The 21,234-nt window shown below is 38.0% G+C and overlaps 2 protein-coding genes across 2 annotated transcripts; one reads left to right on the top strand and one right to left on the bottom strand.

Moving 5' to 3' along the window:
- Positions 1-4,405: 4,405 nt before the first annotated feature.
- Positions 4,406-9,787, top strand: LOC101315028 (cyclic nucleotide-gated ion channel 4-like). Its single transcript, XM_004294436.1, has 7 exons — positions 4,406-5,111; positions 6,713-6,925; positions 7,777-8,090; positions 8,218-8,326; positions 8,477-8,713; positions 8,890-8,976; positions 9,061-9,787. Exons 1-7 carry the CDS (start codon positions 4,512-4,514, stop codon positions 9,577-9,579), a joined length of 2,079 nt encoding a protein of 692 aa, XP_004294484.1. The 5' UTR covers positions 4,406-4,511; the 3' UTR covers positions 9,580-9,787.
- Positions 9,788-11,095: 1,308 nt separating this feature from the next.
- On the bottom strand, positions 11,096-11,943 carry LOC101314731 (dynein light chain LC6, flagellar outer arm-like). Its single transcript, XM_004294435.1, has 2 exons — positions 11,777-11,943; positions 11,096-11,685 (listed from the first exon to the last, which is right to left on the bottom strand). Exons 1-2 carry the CDS (start codon positions 11,912-11,914, stop codon positions 11,491-11,493), a joined length of 333 nt encoding a protein of 110 aa, XP_004294483.1. The 5' UTR covers positions 11,915-11,943; the 3' UTR covers positions 11,096-11,490.
- Between the last annotated feature and the right edge of the window lie 9,291 nt (positions 11,944-21,234).

Raw genomic sequence — 21,234 nt, 5'->3', positions numbered from 1 at the left:
TACTTCCATGCAATTAAAGGCACAACCCTGTTTATCGATTGAACCTGACCATAGAAAATTGGGTGACCAAACCTCCAATTTTGTAGTAAACTCGCCCGCCACTCCTAAACTTTTATGACAATTTAGATCTCAACTTTTTGTATTTCACGTAATTTTATTACTCTGCAACTTTCCAGAAATTTTCAATGTTGCATACTTGCATTTGTCAAGTTCTTTGTCCATTTTCAGATTCGTATATGAATATTGCAATGAAATAATTTTTTTTTTTTCTATGTGACATAACGTTGAAAGATCGACACAGCTAAGGCACATAACTGGTTGATGTAGCTAATGTTGGTTCAAGTTTTAGCTTACAAGTATGGGGTATACTAGAAATTCGAGAGTCGTAAGAATTTAGAGTACAAGAGTCATTTGAAGCAGAAGTATATAGTATCCATGAAATTAATCGAGAGCATTCGCCTAAAAACCAACTAGTTATCGGGCTGATGTTGGTATTTCGTGAAATTATATTCCCAATGATAGTTAATTTGAAAGTGTATAACCATTTTTTTTTTTCAAGCTAACTGACAGCTGCAAGAATGGAAAGCAAAAGCATATGGTACGTAGTTGTTAGTAATTAGTGGATAGTAAATAAATGTAACAATCAAGTAAAACTGTCTATCTATGAATGCATTGTTTCACACATTCACGCAATTAAGTAAGGGGGTAGGATGGGGGAAGGGCGCCGGCGCGCGCGAGCTAGATCCTATCGATCGGACATTGATATGCAAATGCCAAAGTGCATGAATATATAATAGAACACCAAACAATACAAACCTAATTAAGCCCCCGTCCTCCTTTCAATGGACCACAGTCATGATTCATCATTTCATCTCAAACGTACTCGATCAGAAGAAGTACCAGATCGAGTCGACTCCACCATATGCAAGTGTCCTTGTCGGGCCATCTCTCCTACATTACTCCCCATCCTCCTTGATGTCCCTTGATCATTTGTGAGTCTCAAAGTTTTATGCAGCGATCGAGCCATTATGCTTAAGACTAGTCACTTATGTTGATCTTCATCTGCTAAAAGGGATTGAAAACACTTACATATCGGGAAACTTCTATATAAGTTGAACCACGGTAGCATTCACATGGTCAGTTACAAATCAAAAGAATCATGGGCAATTACGTTTGGATGTAAATCCAATTGTGGAAAGTATTATTTTAAAGTTAATTTGTTTTGTTTTTAACCCTTAGATATACATCTAATGGTAATTGATCATGGATTGCTTAGTCAGCCAGTAACTGACCAGGTGAATATGACTGAACCTATATAGGCACTGGTGGAGCCACACTAAGACCAAGGGGTGCCATGGCACCCCCCAAACCTTTTGAAGTTGGTCAATTACACCATTATTGTAGAACTAAATGGTTATAATTATATATAATTGTAATGATCTGGCTCTATTTTCATGTAATAATATGTTACGTAATAATAACTAGTTTGATATTTTAAACTATATAATCTCATTCCTCGTTGTATCTTGTCATATTCATCAGTCATCACCATAATCTATTAGTTATTAACTAATCATTTTACATGCATATAAACTTTCAATATATAATCATTTACATGTACATAAATGAAATTATACATCAACAAAAATAATAAGTTCAATTTTAATTAACACATAATTTTGACAGATAATTTAAAATTTTATATATCTTTTTTCATATTTTATATCTCGGCCCCCTAGACGTATAGTTCTGGCTCCGCCCCTGTATATGGGGTGCGTGTGGTTGAATTCTCAATCACATATGTTTACCACATTATATTGACGTGTTATATTGAATCTGTTATAAATTAATTACATGCAGAAATGAATATTATGGTAGTGTGTGTGTATTATGGTGGCCTAAGGTTGTTAGAGATGCTCTTAACATTTGTGTAATCAAAAGGCTAGGGCAAGAGATTCTTGAAGATAAATACCTTCACCACTAGCATAAATGCTAGCTGGCAATTTAGAAATTTAGTTGCACATTTGACATTCCTAAACATCGAGAGGTGGTATGAATAGGATAGGGTTCATTATCGGAAAGAACCGATATATTGAGATCAGATATTTCTTCTGGAGGCAGGGTCAGCCTGGGCAATAGAGTCGTTAGGCGTCGCGACCTCGAGTTAGGGTCCCAAATTGCTAAATAATATCTCTACCTAGCTTCATTATATACATGGAGGCCGGATAGACAAGCATATCTCTTTAGGGTTCACCCTGTGCCCCATTACTCATACTCGACTCCTGAAGAGAGATGCAACCTAGAGTCGACCTAGAGCTAGGGTAGGAAAGAATTGATTCTTCTCGATCCAGTTTACATCCATGACAATCATTCTGTCATTTCACTGAGTTCCTCCCGTGCTTTCAGAATCATTCAGTATATATAATAAGCAGCTTTATGAAACAAACAGGTTCTGCAGAAGAGAGAGAGCCAGAGAGATCAGTTACGTACCGAGTTGGAAATAAACACATATCATATGATGATGGAGTTTCGAAATGGGTAGACAGTCTGTCCAGGTAGTTAACTGTCCATTATATCAATTATATTATCATCCAAATTAATCCTGGATCCCCAGTGCTATCTAGTTAAGAAGTCCAGCAATGGATTATTTTGCGATGGCGAGGGACTTCGAAGCAAAATAAGCAAAACTGATCGAGAAAGGTGATAACTGATAATTGATGAGCAAACAAACAAAAACGACGAAGCTGCATGGAACCTTGCTTCTTCGAACTTATGTGTGTTCTAAGTGAATGAGACCCACGCCCTCCTCCTCCTCCTCATATCAGTCTCTTTCTCTCTGCTTCTTTTGCCCCACTGATCATTTCAGCTAGCTCTTCTAAACCTTGCTACGTACCTCTATGTCTAATCTTACACTCATCTATCTCTTCAATTTCCTAAACTACCCTTTTACCCCCTATTATTGTTACAGTTACTACGTACTACCAGTGAGGTTAATTTGTCCAACGCTTTCAAACTTCTGCATCCATCATATAGTACGTACCATATTTAGAAAATGAATGGCGCCTAACATATCCAAAGTTGGGAGAATCTCTCCAAAGAAGATCAGCTTTGCAGGTACAACTTGTTCCATACGGCTACGGAATTCATTAGACGATCAAGCTAGTTTGCATCCCGATAACCAACCTGGCCCCAAGCGTTGCTGTAATGGGGCGAATCGATGCTCAATCACTCAATGAATGTGAAGGATAAAATATTATAATCTATTCATAAGAATTAACTTCAATAGTCATGTTCACCTAGTCAGTTATTGTCCAAGAGATTCATGGTCAACTACCGTTAGATGTAAATTCAAGGGTTGAAAACAAAACAACTTAATTTTAAAATAATAATCCCCACTATTGGATTTACATCAAAATGTGATTGACCATGATTCCCTTGGTTAGTAACTGACCAGGTGAACGCAACTGTTAACTTCAGATTATTGATGATTGTAGTGATTATATCCATGCTTTTGATTATATTAATATGCAGCATATTTATTGTGAACCAAATAGTTTAGTTGATAGGTACGTCAACAAATAATAATATGAGCATAGAGATTCCAGCTTGGAATGGTTCTAAATCTGAAATCTCTTAATTCAAAAAGAAAAAACTGAGTAATTGAATACTTGACTTTAAATGAGCCGAAGTAGAGGTGGTTGATGGTACGTACGTAACAATTTTAAATTTTTATATTAAATTAACTATATATAACTAAACTTTTCAGATCTATAACATCGTTAACCATGATCATGTTTTCTTGGACATATCACTTTATACCAAAGATTCCTTTAAACTTCGAATGACGTAACCAAATCCGAGGATATAAATAATTTTCTTGTCGTTTTAGTGAACCAGCAAAATTCTTTTTGATACTAAGTAGAATGAAAAAAGAAATTCAAGCAAAGTAAACATATATAGTTATTTTGTAGATTGATCCTGACTAAAATTTAGCGTTTTTGCTATTGTTGTTTGTTGTTTGTTGAGTCACCCAAAATTGGAACGAAAATCAGCTTGCAATGCTTAATTAATAATCCAATATCCAAATAGATCCCAAATTAAGAAGCAAGGCATCAACACCTAACATCTTTTCTTCGGAAACATGAATTATTTTCTTCCTGACTCAATCTGATTCTCTTTTGAGCAATGACCTCAGTCTGATTCTAGTTTTGAAAGGCATTTATGGGAATTTGTTTGCCCTTCAGTACAGACGCCTCTCTCAGAAGACACATGTACAGTATTCAGTAAAAGGAATCTTCTATTCCAGAGTGGATTATAACCGGAGGGCAATCCGGTCCATCCAAAACATTGTCATTTTCCTCTTTCCCTTCAACACCTAACTCATCACTCTTCATCACCACCAGACCTCCTCTCCAATTATTATGTCGTTTATGAAACAAAAAACACATATCTCTGCTGCATTCCTGCTCGATCAGAATCAAATCTCCCTCCCTTGATCACACAACAACACCATGTCTGTGGAGCAAGAGATTTCTCACTCGTCCCGCATGCACCACTACGTCACACACGACGACGACGACGACAGCTCTGAGGAATCAGAAGAGAGAGTTTTCGAAGATTATGAAGACGACGATGAGGAAGAGGATGACAGTGGCAAAGGGAGTAAATTCTGCATGTTCACCGCGTGCGGCGGTGACGACTCTCGCCGCAGGAGACCGAGTTGGTCCCTGGGCCAGGTCCTGGACCCGCGAGCCAAGTGGGTCCAGGAATGGAACCGGGTTTTCCTCCTGGTTTGCGCCACCGGGCTGGTGATCGACCCTTTGTTCTTCTACGCTCTGTCGATCAGCGGGAGATGTATGTGTCTGTTTGTGGACGGGTGGTTTGCGATAACGGTGACGGTGCTCCGGTGCATGACGGACGTTCTGCACGTGTGGAACATGTGGCTGCAGCTGAAGATGGCGAAGAGGTACTCCTTCACGGCCATGGTTGGTGGTGGTGAAGGGACAAACAATGGGCTGCGTGATACCAGTCCTCGCTCTGTGGCGATGAGATATTTGAAGGGCAAGAAGGGGTTTTTGTTTGATCTCTTTGTTATTCTGCCTATCCCCCAGGTATGAAATTTATTAATTTCCTAGTTTTATGACTCAGCTTGTTAATTAGGCTAACACAGCATTCCAATTCCAGCTTCTTCAATTTCATATAAATCAATAAGCTTTCTTAGACCAAACACACCTCAGCAGGTTCTTCAATATTTTTAAGAGCAGATAGAGACTCTTTTTTTGGTTTTCTTTTTTCTATAGTTATATATGATCGAGGATGCTTGAGCTCAAATCGTTTGCCTGCGATTTCCAGCGCGAACATGAGCTTTGATAAAAAGGAGAGGATTCGATGACTCAAATCCTTTCACACTAATTACAGAAACACAAGAAGCTAACTGAGTAGTGTTATTTTTGCTAATTTTCTATATCCACTAATTTATTATGGTTATGAGAACCTTAATTATGATATCAGCTTAAGTTTTAGTTCTTTGTGTTTGATGGTTCTATGATGACTAATGGATCGATGCTGTTATTATCAGGAAGATCATGGCTATATTTTGGCATTATTATAGAAATATGCCTGTTTTCTGTTTAAGGTTCTTTATCGTATGCTTTGAGATGATAGATACATGACTTCACTTGTTTTCATATGGAAACAAGTGCAGTAACAGACTCATATGCAGGGGAAAGGTTGCAACATGTGAATAATAGCTATGTCATTCTCTCAAGACTCTCTTTGTAACTAGGGATAGGGGTAACGAGTAGAAGACAATACGAAACTTGCCAGTTTCTTCGTTTTTCTTCTTTCATATCTCTATTTTTCTTTGTATCTAGGAATAATGGTAAATACTGGACGACAAAACATATAAAAGTATTAATTTGACAATATAATTTAACACGTTCATTCTACACTGTTTACATATAATTGCGCTAAGTTACAATATTGAAAACAAATATTTTCACATGTAATAAACTTGTAGTTACCTCATATAGAATCAAAACTATGCAAAAAAAAAGAAAAAAAAGACTCATGTTATGTGCTTAGAATTTCCCCATGAGACTACAGGATATCCTTCTCCTTCTTTTTTATGTGAAAGTTCGAGAAAAATGAAAATATAGGAAATGAACTTTGTACTCACATATGACAATTTCTTGTGGTGCAATAATGTGGCGCCTATAATTCTGGTTCACCGTGCTAGAATATCTTCGAATGAATGATGCTACCCACCCATGGTTTTATTTATATGGACGTCTTTTTCATATTAAATCGTACGACTATTACTAAACAGAAACTGAGAAAACAAATAGCTAAATGTCTTTGTCCTTCTTAAATAGTTTTGTCTTTTTTTCGTAAATAAGAGTCCATCATCCTTCATCACTCATCAGAGTTTGTCTTTCATTTTAGAATAGAATTACCCAGAAAGTGAACCCGCCATTGTTTTGTCTATGATCATGCTAGAAAAGAGGTACTGTTTAAACGTGGGGTTTGAATTCCGGACAGTGATCGCGACATCTACTGTATCAAATTTATCCATCACATATTTTTTACATTTCGGACCACCCTAACATATCCTTAATGTTTTCGGGAGTTATCTTTCTGTTAAGTCACAGCTATATCAAAACATATCCTTAATTCTTTCTTTTTTTCCTTGTCATAAATCAAACTTCTGCAGATAGTATTATGGGTAGTGATTCCTGCACTACTGGAGAGGGGATCAGTGACGGTGGTGATGACAGTGTTCTTGATGTTCTTCATTCAATATCTCCCGAAAATCTATCACTCTGTTTGCCTCTTGCGGCGAATGCAAAACCTCTCAGGCTACATCTTTGGCACTGTCTGGTGGGGAATAGCCCTCAATTTGATTGCGTATTTTGTTGCCGCTCATGTAAGTATCTCCTTCTCCTCTTCAAACTTGGTTATATCCCTCTTTTCAGACATAATTAAAGAAGCTTTTGTATTTCAGGAAAAATGTCATCTTGTTCTTCATTTGCAACTTGCAACTAATAGTTGAGCATTTCTTTATTTTTCTCGACAAAGACTAGTTAGTTGCAGAAAACAATGAATGTATCAATTGTCTGTAGAAATAGTTACATGTACTTTGATTGGTCCACACTCCACAGAGAACTAAAAACTTTCAACAGTAGTTTTCACTTTTCACTGTTCAGTTGAATCGAAGCAAGGTACACATATACTAATGGTTAGGTGACTAAAGAAACATGATTGTATAAAAGTGTGGGAATTTATGGAATGTAAGATAAAACATTAGGTTTAGGTTTTGAATATATAGGGCATACGTTGTCCATTACAGAGAAAACTCAAATAAAAGGAGCATCAGAGGAATAATTGGTCCAGTCGTGATCCATGTTTCTGAAAACAGTTTCCCTTGCATGATTGCCGAATCAAAACAAGATTATATTTTGAACCTTTCTACAGTGATGAGATCTGAGAACTTCTAGCATGTTCACTAGCATGTAATTATAATGTTAATTGAGTGAAAATTGTAGATTAAAGGTCAAAAACTTTGGAATATCATATGTTACCGAACATAATAATGGTTTTTATCCTGATAGATTCATCTTCCCACAACTACTCAAAGTCCTAAGCTTCAATGAGTTCATATTCAAATAGTTTCCTAAGTTCTCGACTCATTATTCTTCATTTTCTCTAATTAGAATCCATAGGGTGATTGTTCACAAGATATATACAAGACGAATTCATTTCGATTAATATTTGCAGGCTGCAGGAGCATGTTGGTACTTGTTAGGAATCCAAAGAGCCGAGAAATGCCTGAAAGAGCAATGCAGGGAAACAGCTGGTTGTGGACTGAGAATATTATCTTGCAAAGACCCATTTTACTATGGAAAAGAAACCAACTTGAGAGACAGAGCAAGAATAGCATGGGCAAACAACAAGCAAGCAAGGTCTACATGCTTGGATAGTCCTGACCATTACGACTATGGAGCCTTTGCATGGACTGTTCAGCTTTTCACAAACACCAGCCGCTTGGAAAAGATACTATTCCCTATCTTTTGGGGCCTAATGACTCTCAGGCACTCACTGCATTCTCTTATCATATATATATACATATTCACCTAGCTAGATTTCGATTCGATATCTACTAGTTCTTTGCACATTAGCTATTTGATCTGATTAGATGTATGTTTGATGTGTCTGCAGCACCTTTGGGAACTTGGAAAGCTCAACGGAATGGTTAGAGGTTGTTTTCAACATAATTGTTTTAACCAGTGGACTCCTTTTGGTCACTATGTTGATAGGAAACATAAAGGTAATCATCATCTGTCACAAAGAAATACCTCAAAGAGGTCTCTTCATAATATGCACTAAACATAATTGCAGACTCTTTGGATAGAGAAAACTCCTTTTATTTTATAATTATATATGTCGCATAATTTTTTTGGATGCTATGTATGAGCAGGTGTTTTTGCATGCAACCACTTCAAAGAAACAAGCAATGCAATTGAAGATGAGAAACATAGAGTGGTGGATGAGGAAGAGGCACTTGCCTATGGGGTTCAGGCAACGGGTGCGCAACTACGAGCGTCAGCGATGGGCAGCCATGCGCGGAGTGGATGAATGTGAGATGATCAGGAACCTGCCCGAGGGCCTCAGAAGGGACATCAAGTATCACCTGTGCTTGGACTTGGTCAGACAGGTATGCATAATCTTTACAGAAGCAAACTAAACGTTGCAGACTCAATTACCCAAATGTATAATGCTAGGTCTCAGACCACACCTCCATGATTAAAGTTGGGATCAACTAACAAAAGTGAAGTTTGCACATTCATTCTATCTGTTGCAAATTCCTTAGGCTTTTGAAGTTTGTTTCAGGTACCGTTGTTCCAATATATGGACGATCTGGTTCTTGAGAACATTTGTGATCGCGTCAAGTCTCTTATCTTCCCAAAAGGAGAAACAGTGAGTTCCAACGCTAGCTAATTGAACTTGAAAATTTTCATGCATTCTACTATTTCAGTAGTTATATCTGAGTTTTTGATATAGATCACAAGAGAGGGAGACCCAGTTCAAAGAATGCTATTTGTAGTAAGGGGACATCTTCAAAGCAGCCAGGTTCTCAGAGACGGTGTGAAAAGTTGCTGCATGTTAGGCCCTGGAAACTTCAGTGGTGACGAGCTCTTGTCATGGTGTCTCCGAAGGCCCTTCATAGAAAGACTACCACCATCTTCCTCGACGCTAATCACTCTCGAAACCACAGAAGCATTCAGCCTTGAAGCAGAGGATGTCAAATATGTGACACAACATTTTCGGTACACATTTGTGAACGAAAAGGTCAAGAGAAGTGCGCGGTACTACTCACCAGGTTGGAGGACATGGGCTGCTGTGGCAATTCAGTTGGCTTGGAGGAGGTACAAGCATCGCTTAACTTTAACTTCATTGTCATTCATAAGGCCTCGAAGACCTCTGTCGAGATGTTCTTCGCTGGGAGAGGACAGGCTGAGACTATACACAGCTTTGTTGACTTCTCCAAAGCCAAATGATCAAGATGATTTTTTTGATTGATTAGCCAGGTAATTCAAGAGATGTATATGCATTTGGACGTTAATTTGCTCATGTTATCAACACCTCAGTTTCGGATGAATAAATGGAACAAAAGAATCGCCATTACATCTGAGTGGTTCATTATTAGGTAATAAAGGATTAATAGACTTGTGAAGATGTAAGGGACATTCTATAGAATAATGAATATCATATATTGAATTGATGCTTCAAATTTGACAAATTTCCATAGTAAAATTGGATCCACATGAGAGTCCGACTACATTGCATTGCCCCAATCCGGCCGCCTTTTTGCATGTGTATATCTTCTTGCGGAGTCCCCCTATCCACTCGATCGGTCCCCGGAGATACAATATTGGAGTTCAACACGATCCGATTGGGGGAATATTAATTCTAAAATACTTCCATATATATGATACACTTATATACATATTTACAGATCTGACAACAAATTTTACAAGTGATCAGGTATATATATAATATGGTTTTAACTTTTAACCAAATACTTGGGCATCAGTAGACAAACTTTTCCTTATATACCAATTGATCGATGACTTCTTCATTACTTAACCATTGTGGATTCACATATCTATGGCATTATGGCTACAGTCTAACTATTTGTTTTCTCAAGAATCATGATCTTCATTTTTCAGTAATCCACTGATCGATAAGGAAGTGAAATGATCGACTTTGATTTATATATGTTTTCTGTTTAATAATTTTTGTTACGGTCCTGTAGGCACTGCTATAGTACGATCTTCTATCCATTGCTTCATCTCTCTCTTTGATTAGTTATAAAAGTATCAATCCCCAATTGAATTAACAATTCACCATACTTAATTGATTGGCCAAGTAATATTCAAAGCTCCCAAAATGGCTGTAACAAAATGTTATTCATTCCTTTGAAACTTGAAAAATTGAATTTTTTTTTAAAGTAATAAATCATTCATTAAAACGAAAGCCAAATGACGAGGTTACATTAATGACCACAAAGATCACACAATAGTGCCATTACATTAGACATTTAACTCACAATACAAATAAGATACTAGAGAAACATAAAACCAGAGCCAAGACGGTCAATTGCGGTACTCCAAGCCCTATGCATCTATCTAGTTGCAGTCAGGTTGCACAGTCTGTCAAGCTATCAATACCGCAATTTAAGCCACAGTCAGGTTGAAATTAGGCCTAACAGCCCAATTCCAAAATTGACTTTTAGTGAGCTTGAGGTTAGACCCAGGCCCACGAACCCAAGTCCTTCTCCAAACCCTAGCAGATTTCTTCGCTGCCGACACCCGCCGCAAGGCATCCCGCCGTCAACGTCAAAATAGGTGCGGTCGCTATGGCCTCCATCTCCGGCGGCCATGACCCATCAACTTTTGGTGGAGCCACGTCCACCATCTCTGACCCACTCACCGGAATCATCACCTTGCCGACCTCATTTGGGAGTTCATCCCAACCTTCAAACAACAACCTGCCTTTGGTACGACTCGCAGGCAGTTGCATAGCCATGGCCTTCTTCGTTGAGACGAAATCAGCAACAACAAGAAATCATCCATGACTTCTCCAATCACCAATTCGAGAAGATGGGCATGGGTGAGCAATTGTGGCACAAACATGCATGGCCTTGGAGACAACAGAGGGTGGAGAACAAGTCCCCACTTAGGACCGAGACCAGAGATGGTTGCCGGATTAGAGAACTCAAGCCCTGGCGGCTAGGTTTTGGAGAGAGGCAGCGACGCATCTCTTTTTTTTGAGATAAAAAAAATTGAATTATATTTGGCAGAACGGGAGAATCTAAAACTTCAAACCTGAAAAGATTTCTTCAATTTCATACTAATAGTCTCTACTACAAGAGCTAGTAGATAGCATACAAGAAATTGCAGAAACACAATAATCAAGGAACTTCCAGTATCATGCTTTTACTCCCTCTAGGGAAGAACAGTGGTTTGCCTGTGTTTGATCCGGACCTGCAGATCCCTTGAAGAGTAAAACTGCGAGGCTTCCAATGCAAAAATAGATGAAACAACCGTGGCAATGCGTAACAAATGAACCGAAATCTGTTCCTACAATACACTGCCATCCAGGTCCATACGTACTGTCAAAATCCTGCAAATTTATTTAAACACGGGCAAATCAATAGCGAACCTTCATATACACCCTTAGACATTGAAAAAGAATATTAGTACGGATTAATAACCTTCTTAATGAAGCGGCCAATCTCAGTAGCTTCAGTAACGTCGAAGAAATCTAGGGCTTTTGATGCCAAGTCAACTGCATTCTGCTGCATGTTTTGAAGCATATCAGTCTCCACAATCACTGCCTTGCCTTCTAACATGGCTAAAGAGATGGAGGGTTCACCAAGCTTAGTTTTCTTGGATAGAATTATGGAGGAGATTGAGCTTCTTGGACCCTAGGTTCTGGATAAAGAGGTGTGGTAGTGGTGCAGCTTATAAGTATGGAGATAACGGGAAAATAAGGTCGTGGTTATACAGGGTCTCTGCCAAGTGTACGTTATATGTGTGGCCACCAAGTTAGTCTAATAGCTTGTGGCTCGAGCTCATTGATCACTCGTAGTACACAGTAGTGAGAAGCATATACAGTTAGGCATAAATGCACATCGAGTTTCTGGTCCTAATGGCATGGAGCTAGAACAGGAAGGTTTGGTCTCTTCTGGGCATTATCATTGGGTTCTTGATATGTGTATGATTGAGTAATACTGTATGGTTACGTTTTGTCGAGTCCTTCTGATGTATAGGGTTCACTACGTACTGTCGACCTTGGAACAATGTGATTTAGTTGATAAGCATCTCTAGATACATCGAAAACGATAAGCATTTCCAGATGTTTCATAGGGAGCTGGCAAAATGGAGTGGTTGTAGTTTGATGGTGAATAGGTACGTCTAAGCTAGCAAATCATATTATATATTCGATTAATGTACCTATATTTGAACCTAAATCTTTTACGCCCTGGCCTACATTCGTGGTAGCTAGATAGCTGGATAGATTCAGGTTCGCAAATATTTTGATGAGATGAAGGTATAATTTGTGATAGGCAATAACATTAAGTAACTTAAAAAAAGTTTGTTCTTGACAAAAAGTTTATAGATTTTATTTCGAAAGAAATATCAATACTGATATATCAATTCTCAAACCAAAGAAAATCATTACATATCCTCTCTCTCTACCGAAAATAGGTAGAAAATAATTTTGTGATAACAAACAACAACGATACATAGGATATACCTTTCATTCGATAGTACACATGCTCACTTATTTAAAATGAGCTTGGTACCAATGCTTGACAAAGCAATGTAATAGATAAAGCTTAAATGTACACTAACTAAAAAAATGGGCAAAGAAGCTAACACAAAGATTTGCGTGACCCCAACGAAACTAGGCCAATCAATCTTCAGAGCGGCAGGCTCGAAAAGTAGCCCAAGAAGAATAGCTAGGACAAACGCTAGCCACCATCGCTGGTAGGTTGGAACCAGTCAATCCCCACAGATGTTTGGTACCTCCCTCCACCATCGTTGGTTGGGGGAGGGTGTGAGGATTATATGAGTATATTAGAGAAAGGTAGCTACATTTCATGCAAATTATGCAGAGTGAAACTTCTCTGTGATTTCCATGGATGGATATACGATCGCATGGCGATCGGCACAGGTGGCGCAGCGGTGGACCTACGCCCATATGCATTGTTCCTTTTTGGGTCGGGTTCTTGGTGACTACCCTTCAACTCCACTGGGTGTGGGTTGGGCTTGTGTAATACCCTAGATTTTCATATCAATTTTTCCTTGTATTATTCCCTTTTTTAATGAAGGATTATTTATGGAAATTCTTAGGGTTATGCGAAGTTGAAGTTTCGGGAGTTTATTTAAGTGCTTTGACTTTTAAGAGGCCAAAAGTTGACTTTATTTTCCGTAAGTTATCTTCGAAAACTTCCTTCACGAAAGTTGTAGAGTTTGTCGATTCGAGTTTGTAGACATGCGGCAAGCCTGAAACGGATGTCGTATGAAGAAGTTATATTCAGAGGAAGTTTGTTTCCGGGTTTGAAAAGAGTATAAGTAGAAAAATGTGTGTGGGATGTTTTTGGGAACCGTAAAAACAAAGTCAGCCTCTGTTTTCTCTCTTCCCTCTCTTTTCTCTCTTCTCTCTCTTCCTCTCCCGAGCTCCCCCCGAACTCTCACTTTCTCCGGCCGAGTTCTCCCTCATCCGGCCACCAAACCGGACGCCACGGGTCCCGTTCGACTTCCACAAGTGCTCTCTTTAAGGCTGGACAGCTGCTGCTCGGTGTGGCACGCCGGAACCGGAGTTGTGTTGCCGGAAAGAAGGCTGCTGTGCCACCGGTCGGAACCACCGTATACGGCGGCGACGAAGGGCGTCCTTACGTGAGTCTTGATCCCCTTCTCCTCCTAGTAGTGTCTAGGCATAGATTGAAGCAAGTTTTTGAGGCCGATTTTGCAGGTTTTGTAGTTGATTTTCTGGTCACGGTTTGGGGCGGTTTCCGGCCGGTTCTGGCCAAAATTGGTCGAAGTCTCAGGTATGAAAGTTGTTCCCCTTGCTTCAAGCTTCAACTTTGCTATTGTGAGTTTCTCCTAATTCGAAAGTTTGGGGTGGCGTGTGGGGCCCACTCGCCGCCGCTTGTGGCGGCGCGTGGTTGCGCGTCCGGCTAAGTGGCGGCCTTAGTTTCATGTGGTTAGCTAGTCCTTGCTGCTGTGAGCTTGTTGAGTGGTAGTATGGCTAGATTTTAAGCAAGGTTGGCATGCGAGGACTTAAGTTTATTGGTGTTCATTAGATCGGAAACTTAGAAAGTTTGATCTTGAAGGTAGTTTGGTTGTTGTTGAGTGTTCAATGACCTTAGGAGGTCTTGGAGGAAGGATTGCCCTTCTTGGGGGCAACCTTTAAGTTAAGAGTACTTTGATCCTTGTTGTGTTTGTTACTAAGGTTGTTATGTGTGTTATTTTAGGTGATTTGTGAAATTATGAGTTGGCTTGCTCTTGTGTTTTGCGGAAATGCAGTGGGCTATCTAGGTGAGTAAATCTCACTAAGGTTCACTTTTGAACCAAATGATTATTATGGTCATGTGATGATGATAATGAGGATAATATTGGATTTAATAATATGCTTTTAATTGTTTTTAAAAATATATGAGCTTGATCGTCAACGGCTTATATGTAAGATAAAACAAGTTTTATTTAAATGCTATTTTGAGATTCATGTGATCATAATTTTATTGATTTTTGGTTAGATTATTCTTGTGGAATATCTATAATTGTTCATGTAAATATATCCATGTGGTAGGATATAATTTATGATGTGATATTGTGTTGTTGAGAATAATGATGTGATATTGTGTTGTTGAGGATAATGTTGTGATATTATGATTGTTGGATAAATAGCCAAACCGGGTTCCAAGCCCTTAATTGGGTGATTGGTTGCGGTTAAGTTGTTATTTATCATTTTTGTGTTTGATATTAGACAGTCAAACCGGGTTCCAAGCCTTTGGCCAGGTGATTGGTTGCGGTTAGGAATAGAGTTCTAGTCCGTCTGTCAGTGTAGGTCATGGGAGATACTGTATGGTATCTAGGACCCATGGGTACACATAGTGTTGTTGTAGGTCATGAGGGGTATTTTATTAAATATCTGGGACTATGGGTACATTTCTTGGGTAATGTGTTGGATGTGTGGTTTTTAATTATTGATCCAAATCTCTCTTGTGGAATATTGGATGTGATAAATGTTGTGTTATTGTTTGAGTTTACCCATACGAGCTTTTTAGCTTACCGGGTTTGTTGTTTACAACCCGGTGCATCATTTATTGGTGTAGGGTTAGACCTGCAGGTGAGGATCAGCAGAGTTGAGGTGGAGGATTAGTGGCATGGTTTTTTTTGTTGGGTTTTGGTTGTTCATTGTATATTCTTTTTTTTATACATTGGGATATAAATTATTAAACTCATGTGAGTGTTTCATTTTCTTGTCTCTCAAGTTATGTAAACAAGGAAATGTAATATTTAACTCAATTTGAAGTTGTGCGTAAATTTACATTCCGTATTGAGTTTATTTTCCTTGAATTTTGTTGAAACAGGTTTTGAGATATTAATATTTTAAGATATATCATGCCAAAATTTTTAAAAATTATCTTTCGGAAATTGAGGTGTGACAGCTTAGGCCCTTGTTGGGCCTAGGTAAAGGTCTTTTATTAATATATTTTCTTTAGTTTTTATTTTGTTTTTGTTTAGGTTAGTGGTTCTTTCTCTTTGAGTGAGGATATATAGTTTTTGGTAGGTGGGTGTCATTTGGTCACATCATTGAGTGTGTCATGGTTATGGTGTCATTTCCAAGGACTATTGATTTTAATTTCGGTTAGTTTTTGTTGTTAATGTAATGAAGTGATTGCCTACGCATATAAGCTAGCGATTTTTAAAAGAATTCTTATGAAAATGAAGAAGAGGCTGAATAGTAGATGAACATAGAGATAAAACCGATAAAACGAAAACAAAGGTTCCAATTCTATTGATGAATTATGATGTACATGTACTTATACTAAAATTTGAATTAAACAATTACATTTTTACCCTCACCCACCCTCAAACTGATGGGAGAGAAACTACCATCAGGTTGCATTAACAGAGAAAAGCTAAAGACTACAACAACAATATCAAGTAATATTGGTTTCATCTAGGATCAATAAACGACAACGATTGGTATATCTTCATAGGATAAAAGGCTTCCCTACAATATAGTTTTGTTTGACATGCTATGACAAACTAGATGAGAGCTGCCAAATGCCTTGTATAGGAAATGCTTCAACTTCCATAAGAAAATCTTGTTGCCATTTGGAGTTGCACTGTCAATATGAAAGCTAGGGGGGATTTTGACCAACAACTGAGACATGAATTGGTTACTGAGTAGAATATGTATGCCTGTATAAGCATTCAGCTGCACTATGACATGACTTCATGCAAATTTGACACTGTATATAAAATCCAGAGGTACGTAACAACTTGTCAAGGAGCAGATTTTTTAGGATAAGTTCCAGCAAAGTGTCCAGATTGTTTACATATTTGACAACAATCTGCATAAGAACACACTTTCAGATTCACTAGACCTTGCTTGAGTAACTTGATTATTGTACACAAGTGGACCAATCCTGCCACAATCAGAACTGAGCTTGTATCTCTGTCCATAGACACCATTGTTCTTATGTCGATCACAATAACTATTGCTTTGTTGAAAATTATCAATAGTTTTCTGCATAAAACCTTGAGATTCAACAAATCCACCATTATTTTCAATACTACTATTAGGCTTAAAGTAACTTATGTTGACTTGTGACTGATCCAAAACAGTGTTGAAAGAAGAATAACAACCATTAAGAGGTTGAACATTCGACATGTATGGTGTAGGAGAAGGGTTAATGATGCAGCCATTTAATGAAGCAGGAGTTGCATACATTGTCAAGATCCACCTCAAATTTCACCTTGAAACCTGAAGTAAATCATCTGGGGTCCACCTTCAAGGAAAATTTACCTAAAATTCGACATAACCTCCCTTGAAAATGGACAACCCTTCCTAAAAGCACCTGCAACACTTCTAAAATTCCAAATCCAACCTTATACTCTTGGAGCCTTCGTGCTCCCCAAATTCACAACACCTCCCAAATTATTCACTAATCTAAACCAATCCCATATCCAACAATTCATAGGTTCAGAGCAACTCTAATAAGGGAGAAATAAAACAGAATATACAAATAAGCAGAAGCTATATTATGGACTATGCCTCAACTTCATGTACGCCCGATCTCAACTATGCTAACTTGCAAACTGGGCATTTAAAAACGAAGGGCCTAGGGGAAAACATTTGGAAATGTTAGAGTGAGTGGACAAAAATAAAGTTTAAAAGAAACAAGTCTTTATGCTTTCCCAAATTTATCTCTTCAGGAAAACTGCGCTGCATGCAATAAATAATAAAACTCCTAACTCAGAAAATATCGAGCCTCTCAAGCTCTAATACAAATCAGTATGTATTTACACACATCCATACTCCCTATATAAATTTGATGGATTTAAAGAAACTTATATAGGGCTACTATGCTTACGTCTAACGCTCACGTCACACCATAATGCGGTTATTCACTGCGCCATTAAGGTGGACAGACGGGTGTATATATACGTGCCCATACCCCCTATATGAATTAAAATACTTATATAGGGCTACGACGCTTGCGTCTCACACTCACTTCACACCATAATGGCGGCAAATTGCTACACCATTAAGACGGACAGACACGTATGGCTAGCTAGCATTTTTATACATACTTCCCTCATAAATATAAATTTATATCTCCACCGAAAATCCTATTTTCGGTAACTCTCCAAATTAAAGAAAATTGCCAATTATAAAAGAAGCAATAAATATACGACTCCACCGAAAATCCCATTTTCAGGAATTCTCAAGATAGCGAAATTATCAAATAAAATAAGAACATTTACTTCCGAAAATAACTTGGCGAAAATAAACAATTCCACATTTTAATACTCAATAAAATCATTCATTTAATATAAAATCACTACGTGCATATAATTTAAAACAAAGGTCCACTCACAATATTAGGCTTAAACTTCCCAGTATAATGCTCAGAATACTCCTCGAGCGTTGCCCCTAAACAAAACCTTAACCTGGAATCGAAGTCATAATCAATCTCCATGTCTTTAACACATCAACCAATTTACTTCCAAAATTTACTAAGGGCAACCAAAAAGGTTTTCATAAATAAAAAGTTTCCATATAAGAAAAGTTTCCTAAAATAGAAACTTTCTAAATATGGCAGGTTTTCCTAAACCATAAACTACAACTTAAACAAAAAAGGAAAGTCGACAAGCTACCTTCACGGATTCTGCCGGAACTGTTGCCTCGCCGGAACCCCTCCCCGGATTCCGACGACTTGCCGGAAAATGGCCATAGCCTTCCCGTAACTCCGATTTACCTAGTTCTCGACCAAACTACAAATCCGTCAATGAACCAACACCACCAAAATAATTACCAACACAGTAATACTAGGTCATATCTTTTACCGACAACGTTTCCATAAATCCCTGAACTCTGATTCTTAAATCACCAGCTCAAGACCAATGCAAAAATGCCCTAAAATTAACAACCCTTCTAAAACTATAAAGCTTAGCAGTCCACCTTTTTATCAAGAATGATAACTGCAACCCAAAAACTGCTCTTTACACCCTAGGATGTGCTCTTCACACCCACGCCAATCTCAGCCGCACAAAACTTCCTTAACAGAGCCTCTTGTCTTCCACCACCAACAAGCCAAATATCAGACAAACTCAACTTCAACCAAATATCCATACATTTGACAACAATACAGGAACAACACAACAGTTCAATTTGTAATCTTTACCTCCAATCTCCTCAATTCTACAATCCCAGTAGCTCATCCTTGTTGAAACCGTGTTCACTATCAGCTCGTCCCGCAGTCGTGATCGGAGAACACTCGACCAAACACCCAAAACCACTGCCTCCTTCCGAAACAGTGACAGCTTCCTCCAAACCTCTTCCAAGGCGCATCTGGGCTCCCACCAACCACAGTAGGCTTGCCTGAGCTCGACGGACTCACTGAAACTCTAAGAATGAAGGCCCTTGTCGGAGACTGAAACTCAAACCCAGAAAAACATAGAAAGGGGGATTTCGATTAGATTCTATTTCGTAGGAAATATAAGCACTATATTGTGCAAAAGGAAGAGAGGGAAGGTGAAAGGTTAGAATCAAAACTTGAACCTTACTTTAGACTATATCAGATCAAAACATGCTATGAATTTATCTATAATATCTGTATGTTTTGCTGAGTACTTTTAGGATAGAAATATATCTATGTATCCTAATTTGTAGTCTATGAAAATCTACTAATCTATTGTATGCTAATCACCTGTGTTATCCATGTTAGCCTTCTCCTTAATCCAGCCTTATGTTCTTCAAGTATATGGGACTTGTTGTAAGAACTTGTGTGTTTAAGAAGGGACCAGATAGACATATATATAGAGCACAGCCATGACAGTTTCATCCATAAAGAAACTGTCATGTTATTCAACTGTTTATCAACTGCTTAATAACTGCAATAGTTTTTGAATTCAAAAACTCTCACAAACTTATCCAATATTAATATATAGAGTATAAAGTTTATATCTTAAACTCAGATTAAATAACATGTAAGTATATTAACACAAGAACATGTAATATGCAGGTTTAATACAATGTCAAGTTCTAAAGCAATATAATTGCTTACAATCTCCCACTGAACTCGATATTGTATTAAACTTACAAGTCAAGCACTAATATACTACTGAATATGAACTCAATCTATAAAGATGCGCATTGTGAGTTTAAAACACTAAAGATGTTTTGAATTCTGTAAATTCTGTCAATAGTATCTATATACATAGAACTTAAGAACAACATGATGAATAAGATAAACATCAGTGTTCCAAGATCACTTTGCAAACAGATTAATATCACATGAACTACAATCACAGTAGTTGTTTAAGTATACTTGTGTTATAAATACATTCTAACACAAGAATACTCAATGTCATAACCCAAATTTCTAACTCAATAGAAATAAGCAAATTATATTTTACTGAACTTAACATAACAATCTGCAGATTTTTCATAATCATTTGAATAATTGCTAACTGAAGATGTACAACTCAATGCAACAACCAAATGATAAAATGAAACTTGATAATATAATTGCACTGAATATATTATTTCATAACATAGATACAAACTAAAATACATACTAGTTTGATGATTCTGGAAATTCCTTCTTTAGTTAAACTTTGCTATCACTCCCATGTTTTCAGCATGCTTCATAAATTCTGATACTGGTAAAGCTTTTGTCAAAGGGTCTGCCAGTTGTTCTTTGGTGCCAATTTTTACTACCTCAATTTCTCCTTCTCTGACACTTTCCCTTACTGCAAAATACTTAACATCTATATTTCTAGAGGCTGAGGACCTTTTATTGTTCTTTGAGAAGAACACAGCAGATGCGTTATCACAATGCATCACAATAGGTCTCTCAATGGACTTTATTAACTTCAAATGAGAAATAAAATTTCTCAGCCATAAAGCATGTCCTGTAGCCTAAAAAATTGCAATATATTCGCCGGAAAATCGAGACACGCAGAGAAGAGGGGATTCAAGGGTTAGGTCTCAAATCAGACATCCAAGAACACAAAAGAGAAGAAAAGAGGAAGAGGATCAAGAATATACCCACCGGAGTCGCAGTCGCCGCCGGTGTCTGCCAGAATCCGATGAAATAGGTAACAAAACAACTTTGCCGCCCACCGCCACTCAATCACCACCACCCCAAGTCAAACTGGTGCTTGTTGTTGCACTAGGGGCCGTTGCGCCGGGTGCTAAAGCGTGGATGTTTTGTATCCATTGAGCAAAGACGGGCTGTAATTGTATAGCGGTATCTAAAAACATATCTTGGGGACGCCCTAACGCGCTCATGGTATCATTATGAATATACAAACCAAAACTGTGAAAGCCTAAAAATATACATACCCAGTTGAGATGTGATATGATCGCATCGCGATGCCTAAGGACACGATCTAATAGATCGTTGTATCGAGTAGTTGGATC

Source organism: Fragaria vesca, linkage group LG3, assembly GCF_000184155.1.
Source record: "Fragaria vesca subsp. vesca linkage group LG3, FraVesHawaii_1.0, whole genome shotgun sequence".
Taxonomy (NCBI): Eukaryota; Viridiplantae; Streptophyta; class Magnoliopsida; order Rosales; family Rosaceae; genus Fragaria; species Fragaria vesca.
The sequence above is the reverse complement of the archived record's forward strand: the minus strand, read 5'-3'. Positions and strand labels throughout refer to the sequence as shown.

What these genes read in the sequence shown, in the direction of transcription:
- LOC101315028 (XM_004294436.1), top strand. Translation starts at nt 4,512, where the DNA reads ATGTCTGTGGAGCAAGAGATTTCTCACTCGTCCCGCATGCACCACTAC. An exon ending in CGTATTTTGTTGCCGCTCAT is followed by an intron (nt 6,926 to 7,776) that starts GTAAGTATCTCC and finishes TAATATTTGCAG; the next exon opens with GCTGCAGGAGCATGTTGGTA. An exon ending in TGGGGCCTAATGACTCTCAG is followed by an intron (nt 8,091 to 8,217) that starts GCACTCACTGCA and finishes ATGTGTCTGCAG; the next exon opens with CACCTTTGGGAACTTGGAAA.
- LOC101314731 (XM_004294435.1), bottom strand. Translation starts at nt 11,914, where the DNA reads ATGTTAGAAGGCAAGGCAGTGATTGTGGAGACTGATATGCTTCAAAAC. An exon ending in TTGGCCGCTTCATTAAGAAG is followed by an intron (nt 11,686 to 11,776) that starts GTTATTAATCCG and finishes ATAAATTTGCAG; the next exon opens with GATTTTGACAGTACGTATGG.